This window comes from Cyprinodon variegatus, unplaced genomic scaffold, assembly GCF_000732505.1.
Source record: "Cyprinodon variegatus isolate N-32 unplaced genomic scaffold, C_variegatus-1.0 Scaffold334, whole genome shotgun sequence".
NCBI lineage: Eukaryota > Metazoa > Chordata > Actinopteri > Cyprinodontiformes > Cyprinodontidae > Cyprinodon > Cyprinodon variegatus.
Genome location: NW_015150787.1, coordinates 27,018 through 44,886, shown reverse-complemented (window position 1 = coordinate 44,886; position 17,869 = coordinate 27,018). Strand labels below are relative to the sequence as shown.

The 17,869-nt window shown below is 39.4% G+C and overlaps 1 protein-coding gene across 1 annotated transcript; it reads right to left on the bottom strand.

Moving 5' to 3' along the window:
* Nucleotides 1–332: 332 nt before the first annotated feature.
* Nucleotides 333–15,578, bottom strand: LOC107091375 (collagenase 3-like). The gene is made up of 9 exons (XM_015385240.1): nt 15,450–15,578; nt 11,249–11,505; nt 6,534–6,682; nt 6,320–6,454; nt 6,053–6,214; nt 2,057–2,186; nt 1,837–1,973; nt 1,603–1,762; nt 333–501 (listed from the first exon to the last, which is right to left on the bottom strand). Exons 1-9 carry the CDS (start codon nt 15,576–15,578, stop codon nt 333–335), a joined length of 1,428 nt encoding a protein of 475 aa, XP_015240726.1.
* Nucleotides 15,579–17,869: the final 2,291 nt, after the last annotated feature.

Here is a 17,869-nt window from a genome sequence, read left to right as displayed (position 1 = left end):
AGATATGATCTCTTTTTAAAATTTTCATCAGAACTCAGGCTGCAGCATTTTGGATCAGCTGAAGGCTTTTGACTACAGCTTGTGGACTTCCTGATAGTAAAGAATTATAATAGTCCAGCCTTGAAGTAACAAATACATGCACTATTATTATTATCCAATGGATGATTATCTTCTCATTAGTCTGAATGTGTGACAAAAATCCCAACCAAATATCCTGATGTCTTTGAATGTCATAGCATCTAAATGTGGAAAAATGAAGTTGTATAAATTCTTTTGGCAAAGCTCTGTAGATGAAGATGTTCAGTTAAAATGACTGCATGTCTCATATGTAATCAGTGCAGATTTAATGTTAATAATCCGAGGCAACCTCTAACACAATCAGTCAATGAGAGATGGGTACCCTGATAGAAGGCAGCTGCATCTACGGGGAAAGGGATTCCCGGCCACTGCTGCTCGATCAGCACTGATGATCCCTCCATCACACCTAGATGTTCGTTGTACCTAAATGTGACACACAGCAGCATCTTTGGTGACAAACGTCTCTCGCTTTTAGATTTCAGTGGGTAACATGATTATTCTGAGTGGAAAATTGAATTCAAGCTGTTCTTCTCACGGAACAGAACATAAACAATCTGCTCTTCAGCAGTCACACGGGAAAATATCTGGCTCTTATTTCATCAACTCAGAAAAGGAAGTAGAGCATCTGGTTGAGTCACTATCACAGAGATTGTCATATTTCTAATGGCTAATGCAACAACAAACCGATGAAAAAGAGATGACCACATTTTTCATCAGCGGAACACCTGGATCCAATTATGTGCAAAGTGAAGCTTCTACAGAGAAAAACTAACACCTCCTGAGGAGGTTGAGATCCTTTGGAGTGAGCAGGCCCCTGTTCAAAGACCTTCTATGACTCTTTGGTGGCATCAGCCCACAGAGCGGGAAAGAAAGAGACTGAACAAACTGGTGAGAAAGGCCGTTTCTGTCCTAGGCTTCACTCTGGATTCAGTGGAGGAAGTGGGTGAGAGGAGGGTGCTGTCCAAGCTTACATCCATCATGGACAACACCTTCCACCGTTTGCACAAGACTGTGGAGGAGCTGATCAGCTCTTTTAGTGAAAGACTTTTACACCCTGTTTGTTAAAAGGAGTGCTATTGCAGGTCATTCATCCCTGCTGAAACCGGACTCTGCAATGCAACACTACAACGGCAGTTACTTGTGAAATATATAATGTGCAATTACAATTTAATACCCAGTGCAATAGTTATATATACCCATCTATATATATACACACACACACACATATATATATAATTTACTCTCAGTATTCCTATGAGGCTTTTTGGTCGAAATAAAAATAAGCACGGTTTTAAATCTAGTACACCTTTCTGTTTTGAACGTGTTTGTCATCTGAGTGATGTTTTATAATATCATATATAATCCACAAACACTTTAACAGTTAAGAAATTGATTAACTATTTATAAAAATACCTTAAAGTTGAGGAGAAACACAATTATGTAGATTTTCTACATCTAATATATGATAATTTGCCCTTTCATTCCAGCATGATTTAGAACACAGAGGACACTGATGTGAAATACCTCCAGCATTCGCTGCCAGTGAAGAACACAGTGTAACGATGGCGTCTGAAGTGCAGAGCAGCATCCACTGACTTGATTCGGGAGGGAAAGCCCAGCTCTGAGATGTTCCTGGGAAACCCTTCCTGCACAATTAACTGCTGTAGTTTCCAGTACTGATCACCTAAAAGAAAAATACCTTGATGATTTAAAACTTACAAACACCTAGCTGTAAAACTTTCATTCATCCTGTCTTACCTTTGAAAAAAAAAAGAAAGTTCTTCTCCCAGTTCTCATACACAGCATCCAGGTGAGATGGTACAGAGTCTGACCAGAGGCTGCTGATGAGAGAGATCCTTGTTTCAACAAAATTGGGATGTTTGCGCCACATGAATCTGCAAAGACAGAAAGCCCACTGAGTAAAGAAATAATCTTTAATGCAGAAAACAATTGTTTTATAAGGAGCAAACATACTAACCTGTCCTTGAAAAACACCAACTCCTGTTGCATTTCAGTGACAGCGTCAAAAGACAGATCTGGGTCACATTTATCGGGGGTTTTAGGGGGGGGTCTATTCAAGAGTAGTGCAGAAAATTTGGAGTTTACACCTGATGCAAGGAGAGAAAAGAATACAAACAACAAATTATTCTAAAATCTGAACTCTGAACGATGAGTTCCCACAAAATGGGAAAAATATTAGTGAAGCTGTCAGGTACCAATGTTCTGATTTAGAAACCAACATCTACGAAGAAAAAACAAGGAAAGTCCTCACGTAGTGGATTATGAGACTAGAACTGAGCAATACTATGACTCCTATGAATATCTTGGTTTTGATACATTCTAAAAAAATGTTAAGTCTTGTTTTTAGGCTGCAACCATACAATCCTGACAAACAAGCGACACATGGGGAGGGGGCTTTCCTTTAGTTCAGGTGTGTTGAAGAAGGGATGCACCTAAAAGCCCTCAACGTCTGCACTTTAGCACACCTGAGCTAGATTGTCTTGATTGGTAAACTCATAACTTTGAGCATCAGCTGCTGATTGAGTGCAGTCAGGGTGGGTTATTCTATAGAAAATATTTTGATGAATATAATCTGTTTTATTCATTTTCTTCTAACTTCAAGGAGGAAATGACACCAGATTTATGCTCTGCTTAAGTGAATTAAATAAAATAAAAATAAAAAACTTTAGTTTGTCCTGACAAGAATTATGAAGTTATGATTGTTAACCAACCTTTAACATCATTGATGGAAAGGTATCATCTGAAAATAACAAACTTTATGCAGATATCAAACATATAACACAACCAAAAGCTGCTTCTTTTTTCTTTTATTTTAAAGAAAACATAGATAGTTAGCTATTAAGCTAAGTGCATGTTAACAACATTCTGGTCCTGTCTCTTGTTTTTCATATCTTTAAGTTGATATATATCTCTTAATGTTCAAACATAAGTTTGTTCGTTGTCAGTAGTGGAAACAAAGTTGAAGTCCTTTTTTTCTGTTTGTTTTTTACACAATAGTCAATTCTGTTTCTAAAGTTAAGTGTTTTTTCTCCACGTGCTGCTCACTGTTTCTCCTAAATTGTTGTCCCTGCCTTTTACAAAGTAAAGGACGGTAGAGGTGATCCCTTCAGAGATGTCAAAGAGGCATGTGCAATGAGAAAAACTGTAAAAATCTTGTTTCTGCAGTAGCTCCCCTCAGGGTTGCATCCTGAACCCCCTACTGTTCACCCTGATGACACATGACTACATCCCCAGGTTCACCACCAATCACATCGTGAAGTCTGCAGATGACACCCCTCTCTGATGGGCCTTATCAGAGACGACTTCCCTCCATAAAGACATTTCATCCCAGCGCTGCGTGTCCCGAGCTCGTAACATCATCAATGACCCCTCACACCCCCACCATGGACTGTTCTTCCTGCTGCCCTCTGGGAAGAGGCTTCACAGCATTCAATGCAGGTCAAGCAGACTCTGCAACAGCTTCTTCCTCACCACCATCAGACTGTTGAACTGTTAAACTTTAAACTGGACTCTACATCACACTCAACTCAATGTTCTACTGCATTTTGCACCATATTTATTTACTGCAAAGCACTGAAACCTTTCCATATCAATGTCTTTTTTCACCATTATTTTTTAAACTGGTTTCCTTTTCTCCTACATTGTTTACATTCTGATCACTGCAGCACTTTATAAATAGTAATGTTCATTTCACTACTGTAAGCTGTAAGCAATGTATACACTCGTAGTATACAAAACAACAGTAAAGTTTGTCTAATTCTAAGCTATTTCTACCAGAACAAGGTTGTTGTAATATTTCTAACATTCAGAAACGCAGGCAGAAACAGGAGCCTGTAAACCAGTTTCTTTTGAACTGCAAACCTCAAGGAAGTGATGCAAGTTCTGTTAGCTCGTTACAAATGTGTTACAAATGTAGAAATCTGCAGAGGTTGCGTTGTGCTCTTGGACATAGAGCGGTCAGTGATGTCATAATGATTACCACCCCGCCACCACCTTCCCCACCTCACACACGCAAACATAAACACAGGATTAAGGAAGCACAGAAACCACCTCTTTGTCATCTGTCTTTACTGTTGTTTCTGTCAACATGATTTATTGCGCTAAAAGCAACGACAACTCTAACAGCTGAGCACATTTATGGTGGGGAGGAATGTAATTCTCTCTATTTTAAGTTAACAGTTTTGTGTAATTAATGGTTTGTCTTCATATTACTCTAATTAACCTGAAATAAAGATCAGCTTCAGGTTTTTAAAGGCATTTGATCACCTGATGCCTTAAGGTAATTATTTTTCAAAGAGAATACAAAAAAAAACTGCTTAAAGGAAAAACAAAAAAACAGTCCACAACTATATTGTATATTTCTATAAAATTAGATATAAGATGAGAAAGTAGCTAGAGATGCTGCTAATGGGCCGATATCAGCAGTGTGGAGGCTGCTGCAATGTCAGAGAAGAAAGAGTTGCTTTGAAGATCACTAACAAGACAGATTTCACTTCTTCCATAGACAAAAAAAAAAAAAAAAATATTCAGGCCAAATTTTCAAAGATCTTCTGGATGAATTCTGTCTGGTCTGACAAAATCAAAATTAAATTCTGATTTAAGTTGAGCTTATTTTTAAGTTCCAGTTTAGAAAACCACAGTGAAAAGTGCTGCAAATAGCTCAAGGCGCACACCTTTTACAAACCACACAAAAAAAGGGACAAGAACAAAATCCACAGAAAAAGAACATTTGAAGTAAACATAAAAACCCTATAAAACAGGGAGTAACATGCCCTTTTTTTCTGTTAAGACATGCAAACCGGTTTAGTTTGGTTTAGTTAGTTAAAATGAGTCTAACCCTTCTATATTGAGAGTAGCTGCAAAAGAAAGAGGCGGGTTCATCCATGGACATGGAGGTAATTATGATTATCAAAAAGTATATTAACAATAATAATAATAAATTAAATATTGTGAACTTAAAATAGAGAGTGACTCAAAGTACTACAAACAAAATAAAGTAAATGAAATTATGAAAATAACAAAATTTAAAGTTAAATCTGACTAGATGATCTAGTTGAATTGTCTCCTTAAAGTGCCATGAGATGATTTGTGTTGTGAATTGGAGCTGAAATAAACTGAGTTGAATTGAAAATATAAAAAATATTAAAAACAATTAAAAACATGAGAGTTGCTTTGTCTGCTGATTGATCTTAGAGCAGATAAAAGTGGATACAGAGTCAACAAGGCAGGATCAATATGGAGGTCCCCTAACCTGTTGTCTGGGGTGGGAGAGTGGAGCTTTTTGCATACTTTCCTCCTCATACTTTATGCCTGAACAGATAACTTTCTTGTTTCCTGTGTGATCTTCATAGAATAAATGCACTTTATTGTAGAGATGCCAAAGTTATGGTTTTAAGCATAATTTCAATTTAGTAAAATTGGAATCTCTAATGTTTGACTCTGTCTGCTTTTTCTCATTGTAGCTTAATCTAGTCTGTTCCTGTTTCGCTGTGACTTCATCCTGGAGAGAATGATCAGCTGTGCTGCAGCCACCTTTGTTTTTAGATGTTGGAGCTTGGCCTGTTTTTCAGTGTAGTCCTGTTTCTCTGACTGTGAAAGGCTGGATGTGTGTAACAATCTGACTGAATGATCTGGATGAATTGTAAAGTGCCTTGAGATGAAATGTGTTGTTAATTGGCGATATAAAAACTGAATTTTATTGTTTTCTATTAGCATCCTTATATGGGAAACTTAATGTCACACTATGTGACCTAAAGAGTTGACGCATATGAGTTGTTGTTTTGTTCCCAGCTTTTATTGTCATTGCACTGTCACAACTACAGAGCAATGGAATGAATTCTCTGCATTTAACCCATCCCCTTGGGGAGTAGTGGACTGACATTGTGCGGCGCGTGGGGAGCATTTCTAAGTATTTGATGTATATTTAAGCCTGTGCCTTGGAATGAATGCTTACCATAAAGATGTTGGATGTTTTTCACATCATCAAAGGAGAGCTGAAGCTCGAGACCAGGTGAAAAGTTGTATGCTGGGTACATAATGGATCCTGGATCCGATGAGTGCGAGAGGCCCAGAGCATGACCAAACTCATGAGCTGCAATGACATGTAGGCTGACACCTGAAGGAGGGTGACACGTCATGCAGTTTCCGAACCAGTAAAATGATGTTAAGGTTTTGTTGAATACATGAATAATCTCCTGCAGGATATTCATTTCTCTTTTACCTGCTGCATCAGCAGAGTTCAAGCTCCATTTCTCTGCAGCATCAAAGTGCACATCCCCTCCAATGCCTGAACCAGGGAGGTAGGCATGAGCCAGGACACCCCCATTTCCATCAAAAGGAACCCCATCCCCATGGTCTGCAAAAGAGCCTCGCATTATCATCTCAGGCACATTATTTCAGTTTAGTTTATGTGGATGTGTTATCACAAAGCTCACCATCGCTGGCAAAGGTGATGACAATGTCTGCTTCTCTTCGTTTCCGCTTTTGAAATTTAATCAGGGAAACACTGGACCACAGCTTCAGTGCTTTCTTGATTACTTTTTGAATTTTTTGGACTGGAAATGGTAGATTTTTACCAGCAATTCTGCAGAGAAAATCACACAATTTAAAGCAATTTACATAAACATGGTAAAAAGCTAATGAACATAGAAACCTGAATAATCCAGAAGTCCAGAAGTAAGTGCCCTCACTTATGTTACTGTAGTAACCCACTGCATTTAAAGCTAATGTGGTGATCATTGTCAACATCTTACATTTTCGATTGTTGGTGTCATCATGTACTAGCTGTAGCATTTTTACACAGAAACACACAAAAAAAGCGTACCAAATTAACCGTTTCCTAATTGTTAAAAAAATTACCTACCTTGTTCCTACGTAATCCTAAAAAGAAATAGATAATTTGATTAATTATTTTGGAGCTTTCAAAAACTCACTTTAATTCTGTCAAATAGCTCAATTCTTCAATAACTCCTCTCTGTCTTTATCATTCTAGACAATATGAGAGCTTTTTATTTGTTTAATTATTTTACTTATGTGTCATCTGCTGAGGCTGACTGGGGTTCAAGGAGACAGAAGCAGACATAGAAAAAGACGCAGGGATGCAAAAGGCAAGTGTCAACCAGCTCCACAGGCGGCCCCATCCAGGAAATACACTACTAGGCAGATGAGCGCCGAGCCAGCTCCCATGGCTCAATTTTAACAAACTATTTTGCTTAATTTAACAATATATCTGTAAGTTCAAAGCATTCGATGCTATATATATATATATATATATATATATATATATATATATCTAATGCTTTGATATATATATATATATATATAATGCTTTGAACTTCCATATCAATAGTTTTTTTTTTTTTGCACCACGTTTTTTCTCCCACACTGTTTACATCTGATCACTGCTTCACAACTTTGTACAAGCTGTACAAAACAAAATTTCATTTTGCATGCACTCTGTGATTACAGTATGACAATAAAAGTTGTCTAAGTCTAAGTAAATGTTGTGCCATTAATAAAGAGGAATTGCATGTCGCTGAAGCCTGAAAATTGCAAAGCAATGACTCAATATAATTAGGCAATTTTTTCACACGCTATGCAAGAACCTTTTTCTGCACAGATTACAATGCTGTATTTCTAGGCAAGGAAAGTTTAATTTTGTAAGCAGCATTTCAGCATTTAGAAAATTAAAATTACATCATGTAGGTGAAGGAAACAATGCATTAAAAGGTAAATTTCAGGGGCGTAAAAAAAGCCAGTAAAAACAATAAAAGCTTGGTAAAACACTTTGATTAATGATAGTTCTGTAAACAGTAAAAAAAAAAAGCTCAAAAGCATCTCTGAACAAATTGGGTTCCAGGTTTCATTTGAAAGAACTCAGTGTAATCTTCTGTTTGTGGACTTGAGGTTAGTAGAAATGCTTCTCTCTGTTTGCTTCTGGTCCTGAGGGTGAAAGTCAACTTGATCCACAAGCATTGAGTGTACTTGAAGGTTAATGCCATGGCAACAAACCAGTAATGCATTTTATTGTTAAGACTTTCATCATTGAAACGTATTGTGGTGATAGAAAGGACCAAGTTTGTAACTGTCTCTAAATATCTCTGGGTATCAGGTCTCAGTCTATTACTGCAGATTTCAGGCCTGATCAGTTGTTTCTAACTGAAGTAACAAGGCTGTTTGCTAATTCTTGAGATTGCTTTGAGGTACTGGAAGAACGCAGATATTGAATAGGAGAAGACCTGCGGTAAGGTAACATATAGACATAAAGACATAAAGACTTAAAGTGGTCCCTGTCCTTTAAGTTTAGATTAGATAGACTTTGTTGATGTCACAGTGGAGGAATTATCTTGTCACATTGGCTCAATGGTCGAAAGTGGCAACCTAGTGGTTAGGGCATAGAGCTTGGAATCCTGAGGTTCTGAGCTCGAGCCCCACACCCACAAACTGCCACTGTGAGTCTCTTAACAAGACCCTTAACCTTGCACACAGTATTAAATAGGTATTTATAAAAACAGGTATTTATATATATGGTTATTGCACAAGGTATTAAACAGAGATTGCACATTAGATATTGCAGTTATAGTGCCACTTGCCACACTGTAATGTCTGATGGAAGCAGGGATAAATTACCTGCTCTGTTTGCTTGTATAGATTTGGGTAAACCGCCCTTGTCACTGTTTTTTGAATATTTTCACGTGACACAGATCAAACATATGACGTTAATAGAGTCTTTAACAAGGTCCATCTCTGCCCCAACAAGGTTGTTGTTGATTTTCAGAGGCTGTGCATACTTTTGTACGAGAGGTTCAATTCCACTTTTGTCGCATCTTAACACTGCTGCACAGGCCTGTGCGAGTTCAACAGCTTCTCCCGTGTATCGTCTGTCCAGTTCACAAATTATGGCATCCAGCACTGGGAAATACAGGTGCTGCTGGAATCCAGCGGTCTCACTCTGGGACATTGGACAGTATTTACATCATTTTATTCTCTGTTGCCCAAAGTCGTTATCAAGAAAAAGGTTCACGGTTCAGCAGTCCACAAGCACGAGATTCAGTTTGTGAGCCAAGCAGTGTAGGTATGATGCGTATGGATGCATCTCTTTAATGCGCTGCTGCGCTCCAGACACTCTGCTAGACATTACAGAGGCGCCATCCACGATCCCAGCTGCATCCACGATCCCAGCTGCATATCGAGATGTGGAACAATCAATAAAACCCAAAAAACGCTCCTTGATTTGAAGCTGCTCCTTATATCTTAAACAGACTGTCAGCTGCTCAGTTTTGGATGACCTGGCCTCATCTGCGATTAACAGCAAAAAAAACCTGTGTCCTGCACTTTCTCTACAATTTCCGCATGAACCAAATTTGCGCATATCTCAATTATTTCTTTCTAAAAATCTGGACTTGTAGCATTGAAATAATTAGACTTCATACTTTGAAAATCGGAATCATATTTCGACAAAGAATTTGCAAACCTCAAGATAATTCCCACGAGAATCTGAATCGATAGACTCCCTGTGTCCACGGAAAGTCAATCCAAGTGTATGCAGCAATCTCACTTTAAAAAGATAAAATCTGTTTTTCTCAACAGTAGCGTTATGGTTTTCCGACAAATTGGCAGCTATTGATCTTCCAGATGTGCTCTGTTTGAAGATGTCCCATGTAACCATACAGTTCTGATGGGCCAGAGAATTTGCATGCTTTTCCAGTTTGATGCTTAGTTTTTCTAGTCACTTAGGCCGTTTTTCAACGATTCCTCCACGCTGCTGTCTAAGATAGTATTAAAAGCCGCACCGAAGCTATCACCTTCAATGTCAGCATGGATGTTAAAATCCACCACTATGATGACCCTTTCACTGTTCAACACCAAATCAAATAGGTACTCTGAAAAATTCTAAAGGACCTGGTGGACAGTACAAGGTTAACAGCAGAGGAGGTTTAATTGCTTTATAGTTTGGATGATGGAAACCAGGGGTCTTGTCACGTCGTCTTCCCCTTCATCCAGGTACGGGTCACGGGCAGCAGAGACTCCCAGAGTCTCCCAGAGACTCTATAAGAGTCTTAGCAGAGACTCCCAGAGTCTATAAGTTTCCATAAGAGTATCAATAAGACTCTATAAGAGTCTTAGCAGAGACTCCCAGGGTCTATAAGACTCCATAAGAGTATCAATAAGACTCTATAAGAGTCTTAGCAGAGACTCCCAGTCTTTGCTCTATACAGACTCCTCTTCCAGCCCTGCTCAGGGAGGCCCGAGGTGCTCCCAGGCCAGCTGATAGACATAGTCCCTCCAGTTTGTCCTGGTCACCCCCTGGTCCTCCTCCAAGTGGGACATGTCTTGAACCCTTAAGAGAGAAAGGTTCAAAGGGCATCTGAAAGAGATGTCCGAGCCACCTGAGCTGACTTCTTTTAATTTGGAGGAGAAGCAGCTGTACTCCGAGTCCCTCCCAAATCATAGAGCTTTTCACCCTCTCTCTAAGGAAGAGCCCAGCCACCCTGCAGAGGAAGCTTATTTTGTCCTCTTGGATCCAGTGTCTCGTTCTTTCAGTCATGATCCAGATTTCAGACACATCCTTCTGTCCCAGGCTTCAGGATCACTTCATGAAAATAAGAACACCATAGTTTAGGAAATTCTAATTATTCAAATTAAACCCTAAATTATCCAAAAGTACAGTAATAGTTATTTTCCCAAAACCCCAAATAGTTTTTCAGTAAACATTTCTTCTTGATTCATTCTTTCAGTCATTATCCAGATTTCATTACCATAGTTGAGGATAGGAACGTACACCGTTAGCTCGAGGGTGAGTAACAGTAGAGAAGCTGCAGAGAGGTGTGTTAAATTATGACTTTGCTCCCTGGTCTGCACCCTGGGCTGTCAGGGCTTAGTTTGATACTTCTTTTGGGTTAGAAGCCAACACTTTAAGATGGCCGTTATCCAACCAAATAGATCAGTGGATGCTTGGCTTAAGATACATCTCATTAAACCTTGCAGACTGTGTTGAGAGTGGAAAGCAGTGTTGCTTTTACACAAAGATAAATCTCTTTTAACCTCTTGTTTGGGTGTTAAAATAAACGTAAACCACTTGCATTAACCGCTGTAACACATCTCAGAAAAATATACTGGATAATCAGTCGTTTCTAAGGTCTTGTCTCACCTGTAACTAATTGTCACATTCCTCCAACGAAACGTGCTTCCATAGGGCTCTACATCTGACAGTCCACAGCGTGGCTTCTTCATTATGGAGAGAGTCTCTTTATTGAGTTTCCCATCGGGAGGCAAGCCAAAAAATCGTTGCATTTTCTTCACCTTCTCACAGAGTCCTCTCGTCCAGTTTGGATCCTTATTTAAGTCTTCAGCCCTTTTTTGTCTTTCTGTCTTGGGCTGGTACCCATAGAAGTGCTTCAGATATTCCTGTGGAAAACAATTCATATCACACACATGCACTGAAGCTAACTTTACACTGCAGTGAAAGAAAAAGGTAAGATGGTCTCACTTCTATCTAAAAAAACAAACAAGGAATGTGTCTAAATGAAAAAGTGCTATTCAAATTAAAAATTGAATAATTATTCACACCCCTTTGACATTTGACAAACTTGTGAACTTAAACAGCGTACATAAAAACAAAGAAAATATATATGTAAGTATCTATATATGACTTGTCTGCATAAAGATAAGTTCTGGTCAGCATGACATAGAGATAAGATTATAGCTTTGGACAGTTTGTATTTTGAAGGTAGCAATTTTGTGACTTAGCAGTGTGAAGTGATTTATGTTCCAATTCGTGCAGACAGTACCAGACGGTAAACATTCCCAACATTTTTTTTACTTAAATGACAGTATGTTGCTGTAAAAATTGCTGAACACATGTAATTGTAGGTGGCAACATTAACAGCTCTAACACATGTTCAGCCACTGACATGTCACACGTTATCAGGTTTGTAAACACATTCTTCTGTCCCAGCCTTCAGAGTCACTTTATGTAAATGAGAGCATGATAGTTTAGGAAATTCTGATTATTCAAATTAAACCCCAGATAATCCAAAAGTAGAGTAATAGTTATTTTCCCAAGTTAAGTATTTTAGTAAAAGTTAAGAGCTATCAGATGACTGTAGTGGATAAAGTTTCTAAAGTCTGTGTCCTGTCTGTAAACTATAACACCCTAGCGACCGGAGAAAACTGCAGTTTGTCTCTAACCAAACTGGAGACTGGAGCATGTTCCAAAGTCTCATGGTGATGACATGAACAGCCTGACTGAATGTATCCCTGACTACATGACCTTCTGTGTAGAGAGCACTGTGCGGCTCCTGAATCAGAAAGAAAAGGGCTTTTAACTCAGGGGATGGAGAAGAGCAGCATAGAGTTCAGCAAGAGCTCCAATGGAGGATTAGGGTGGCAATTAATTATAGGACTATGGGAGGAAGATGGAGGAACAACTGGCACAGAACAATGTCAGAGATGTGTGGAGGGATCTCAAGAAAATCTTCGGCTTTGGGCAGAAGACCACAAGCAGGGCTGCAGACAGTGACACCAAGTTTGCACATGAGTTAAATAGATTTTTCACCCAATTTGACTCCTCTAACACTGGCCCCCTCCCTCTCCACACCTATCCACACGTCTCCAAACCCCAGGCCACCAGAGACCTCACACCGGTGAGGTCTCAGCTGGCAGATGAGAGGCCAGCTGAACTGACTGAAACAGAGGAAAGCCTCTGGACCAGATGGCTTCCCCCAAGGCTGCTGAGGAACAGCACTGATGAGAACTGTGAGGTCCTCAGCTACATCTACTGCCTGAGCCTCAGCCTGGGGGTAGTCCCCACTCCCCACCCAGATGAGATCCTCATCTGCTGGTGCAGGTGGCTCCATGGTTCCTGCTAATGCAGAACAATGATAGACCTCATGTGGTTGGAGTAGTTCAGCACAAGTCTCCATCCATCCACCAAAAAATGGATGGATGGTTGACTGTCCAGGATTTGGGGGATGCTTTAGTCCAGCTCTGGGAGGAGATCCCTCATGAAACCATCCTGCTCCTCATCAGGTGTTGTAGGAGGGTCATAGAGGCAGGTGGAGGCCACACACAATGCTGAGCCTCAGTCTGACCTATTCTAAGGACATTACATCATGGCTGGATCAGACTGGAGGGTTTTTACACTTTTATTTGTGTGGAACTCCAAATCCAGGGCTCCCTTGGTTAACATATTTGATTTCCATTGATTGAATTTGTGTGATTTTGTAGTGAGAACATTCAGCTTTTTGCAGAACAAAGTATTCAATGAAAATATCTCATTCATTCAGATCTAGGATGAGTTATTTGAGTGTTCCCTTTATTTTTTGATCAGTGTTTTTAGATTTACAACAGATGAATGTTGGAGGAAGAATTCCTTCTTACCAGAATCTGGTCATCTTCCCGCTGCAGTCATTTTCGTACCGAGTAAATGACTGCATGAATCTGAGGCAAAATGACTAACTGCTAAATAGCAAGTCCAAGGAAAGCCATCTAAACATGAGAATCCGAGAATATATAGAAACTCAAATACAAATTTGCTGGCTAAACCAGGGCGTACATTGTGCAATTTTCGGGCCGATTTTCCAGTTGTGCGAGAATCTTACGATCGGTCCGACTTTCAGCCTGATCGTGCGTCGTGAGTCATGTATTTTACAGGGGGTTACGAGGGTTGATCAGCCTCCCAAGACCACCTCCTGATCAGGAAAGGTAAGGTCGGGAGACGATAAAACATGTTTGGCAGACCGTAATAGCCACGTTAGCTCAGCCATGTCTTTTTTCCAAATATGTTGTTGCATTTTCTTTTCAGGGCTTTCAGCACAAAATTGCACAAATTGCCAAGGAGCGCATTTCATTATACTTGGCTTAATATTCCCTTTCTATTTGCTTGGCTTCCGGATAGATGAGTCAGAGCAGCTCCATCTCACTGCGGAGCCGAGTCCGACGTGGTTTTTAGTTGTGCAGTGTGAGCAGGTAGATCGCATCACAGCGTCGGGCCGAACATAAATCGTGAGCTGCTGCTCACACTGTACGACTAAACCCTGTGGTTAGTCTTACAGTGTGAGAAGTAGCTGCGTGCAACAATTGAAAAAAATTGCACAGTGTACGCCCGGCTTAAGCAGCACCTAAAAAAATTCAACCTGCCAGGGAGAAGGATGGTGCACTTCTACTCCTCCATCATTGAGTCCTTTCTCACCTCTTCCATCACCATCTAGTATGCTGGTGCCACCACCAAGGACAAGGGCAGACTGCAGCATGTCATCCGGTCAGCAGAGAAGGTGATTGGCTGCAATCTTCCATCTCTTTAGGATCTGTATGCCTCCTGGACTCTGAGGCGTGCAGGGATTATTGTGGCTGATCCCTTGCACTCCAGCCACAAAGTATTTCAGTCCCTTCCCTCTGGTAGGAGGCTGCGGTCCATAAGGAATAAAACCTCACTCCACAAGAACAGTTTCTTTCCATCCAATTTTGTCTGCACCATCAACACCAAGTGAAATTCCTTGTAATTGCAAACCTACTTGGCAATAAACTTGATTCTGATCCTGATTCTCTTATTATACTGTCTTTGATGCATTCTTTGTGTTTTCATTCTAAAATACAATATGCAATAGTGTTAAAAAGTTTACCTTTGAAGATTAATATTAAAAAAAAATGCTCCTCATTGAGGGGCTGCCTATATATTTTGACTGCTGTCATCATAAGACAATGCTTACCATAAAGATAATTACTGTCTACAACTGCTGCTGCCTTCCTAAGAATACATCAGGGAAAGATTTTAACATGGAGCCAGTTGGCAGCAAATAAGAGGGAAAATCCTCTCAGCCAATATCACTGAACCACAGTTTGCCTCAGGTGACACTTCACAAACAGATTGTAGAGATATTAGTTATATAATTATCTTTCCAACTAATTAAATGTTTTTTTTTGTTTGTTTTTTTTTTTTTCACAGCTCAAAAATCTAAAGTCGCAGAAGACAGCATATTTGAAATGTTGGTAAATTAAATGTAGCCTTTTCTAAATGCAATTACAGTCATATTTCTCATTAAGGTGTGAGAAAACACTGTTCTCTAAAAGAAAAATGGTAAAGATATCTAGTTAGATTTAAAATATTCTATTATATAAGGATCTATTGCTATATTATGTTGAATTCTGGACTCATGCAAAAAGTAGCATGTTTTCTGAGAATAAACATTTGGCAGTGGGTCAAATCAAAAATGCAACTCTAAGGATTTTTTACAGAACAGCATTTCTATCTGAAACAGCAAATACAAGGCAATGAAAACTTCAGAAAACCTTTAGCATCAACAGGCTGTCATATGCAACCTATATTGATCAATGGAAAAGAGTTAAGTTACCTCTGCAATCTTCTGGTCAGCCTCAGATAGTGATTGTGGAGGTTGGTCAGCGATGCGGACGGGTGAGGCTACCACAGCAGTGCGGTTGAGCCTCATGAGAGTCAGAAGCATCACACAGAGCAGGCTCATGTTGAGCAGGTAGAAGCGACAGTGAGCGCTTCCTTCATTTCAGTGCAGCTTAAACACAGAGCTGGATGCACAGCAGCCAAAACCACCTGCTTATTATATGTGAAACTCCTGTCTCAACAAGAACAGCATGTCTCCTTAATGGGTTTTGGAATGGAAAAGAAGACCTTTTATTTATAGGTGGTATCAGACCAAAAACGATTTAAGTTTAAAATATCTTATCAAACTTTCTGACTTTTGTCTACCTGACCCTATAGACTAGAGTCCACTGGAACTGCAGGGCTGACTTCAACCACATGTGGGCCACTTACAGTGGGAAAGATATGTTTACTGTGGATTTACAGAAAATAAGGAACAAAATCCTGCAGATATTTGATTCAAAATTCAACGTGATCATCTTCATCTGTCTGAAGAGGAGAAACACCAACAATTAGTTTGAGTGAATGACTTAGAGTTTAGCAGTTGTAATAAAAAGCTCTGCGATGAGACAAAAGAGTTTTGTAGCTTTAGCTTTTTTAAAAAATACAAATAAATCAAATTCTAAACAGATCTTCATCTGTTTGGTATTCATCCATCTACAGTGGGGTCGTCTATGGGAGAGAGGAAGGGTACATCCCAGTACGTCGCCAGTCTGGCACAGGACAACACAGAGATATACAACCATGCACAGAATCCTAAGGACAATTTAGAGAGCCAATTAAGCCAATTAACCTAAAAATCATGTTTTTGGGCTGCAGCAGGAAGTCAGAGAAAACCAACACATGCAAACTCAATGCAGAAAGACCCCTGGAATCGAACCCAGAACCTTCTTACTGCAAGACAACCGCACCACTCATTGGTCCCCCTTGTCTGCATTCAGGCGCAGAAAGTTAAGAGTCATCCAGGTTTTCATGTCTGACATGCCTGCAGTCTATTTAATGGATTAGTGTCATCTGATTTATAGATATAGCTGAGTATCATCAGCATAACAGTGGAAATTAATCTCATGCTGTCTAATAATTCTATACCGATTTTATATATATATGTGTGTGTGTGTATAGTAAAGAAAATTATTTACACATTATTTGCCTGCTCCCAGTCATCAGTGTCAGATTATTCGAGCCTTTGGTGAGAGTTCTCTAGCGTGTCTGTCTGTGTTCTGATTGCTTGATCCTGACCTGTTTTGACGTCAGACCTTTGAGCCTGTTCCTGTTCTGATCTGTTTGCCTGACCCGTTTTCGGACTCCTGCTGGATTCTGCCTGTGGACTGAGCCTGGATCTTCCTCCTTATCTGCCTTCTGATTTCGACCTGGATTTCCCTTTGCAACTCTTTACTCAAATTAGAACAAAGGGTCATTTAAAGTATCTCATGGATATAATTATTGATTTGCTGTGATGGTTCCTGTCTGGGACTCCCTGATGACATCTATTGGACTTTTTTATGACAACTAAAGCAAACAGATTACTTTCTCTGTTAAACATTTTATTTGAAAGCAAACATAAGGCTAAATCATCACAGTTCATAAAAAATAACTTTAATACGGTTCTTTTAAGTTTAAGTGTGACATCTAGATGAAGCTGCATTTTCAGTTTCTGTGTTTACTGACGGACATCCTGGACTGCAAATACTGACCTAAAAATATGTAAAACTTTTTTAAAAGAATTATTTTGCCCTAATCTGAGTAGGAAAATAAGATGATATGTCAGTGGACTGAGAGTTTGTAACATTAAAATCAGATTATTACCTATTATGCATTACCTATATTTCAAATGGAAATTTTAGTTCATCTGCAAATTGTCATATAAACCCAATAAACTTAAAGATATTCTGGATTCTTGGGCTTTATTATAGTGGATTCGAATTCTTAAGTGGCACCAATGTGGCACTGCTACCTATGGACTGAGGGAGATTGTCAGCATCAGACGGTGTTTGGCTGTTGACAGCGATGAATAAGGTGCCCTTTTTCCAACCTGGGCACCTGCCCCCAAAGATGTCTGTGCACGTCACTGCTAACAAGTCACATTAGCAGTCAGATCAAATGTGTAAGATGGTGTTACAAAGATACTGTAATGCAAAATCAGACATCCTGAGTAAACAAAATACTTTATAAGTGATCTGTGCTTTTCACTGGGTCAGCATCAAATGACATCATTTAAATCATTTAAACCTTTTACTGCAAATTGATTTCTTTATTTGAAAGATTACGATCAAGATTGGTTAAATATGCTAAATCATCCAGTCTTCACCAATTCCTAAATATCTTTATCTATGGCTGTTGTGGCCAAATTAATTTATTTCTCTGTTCTATATTCTT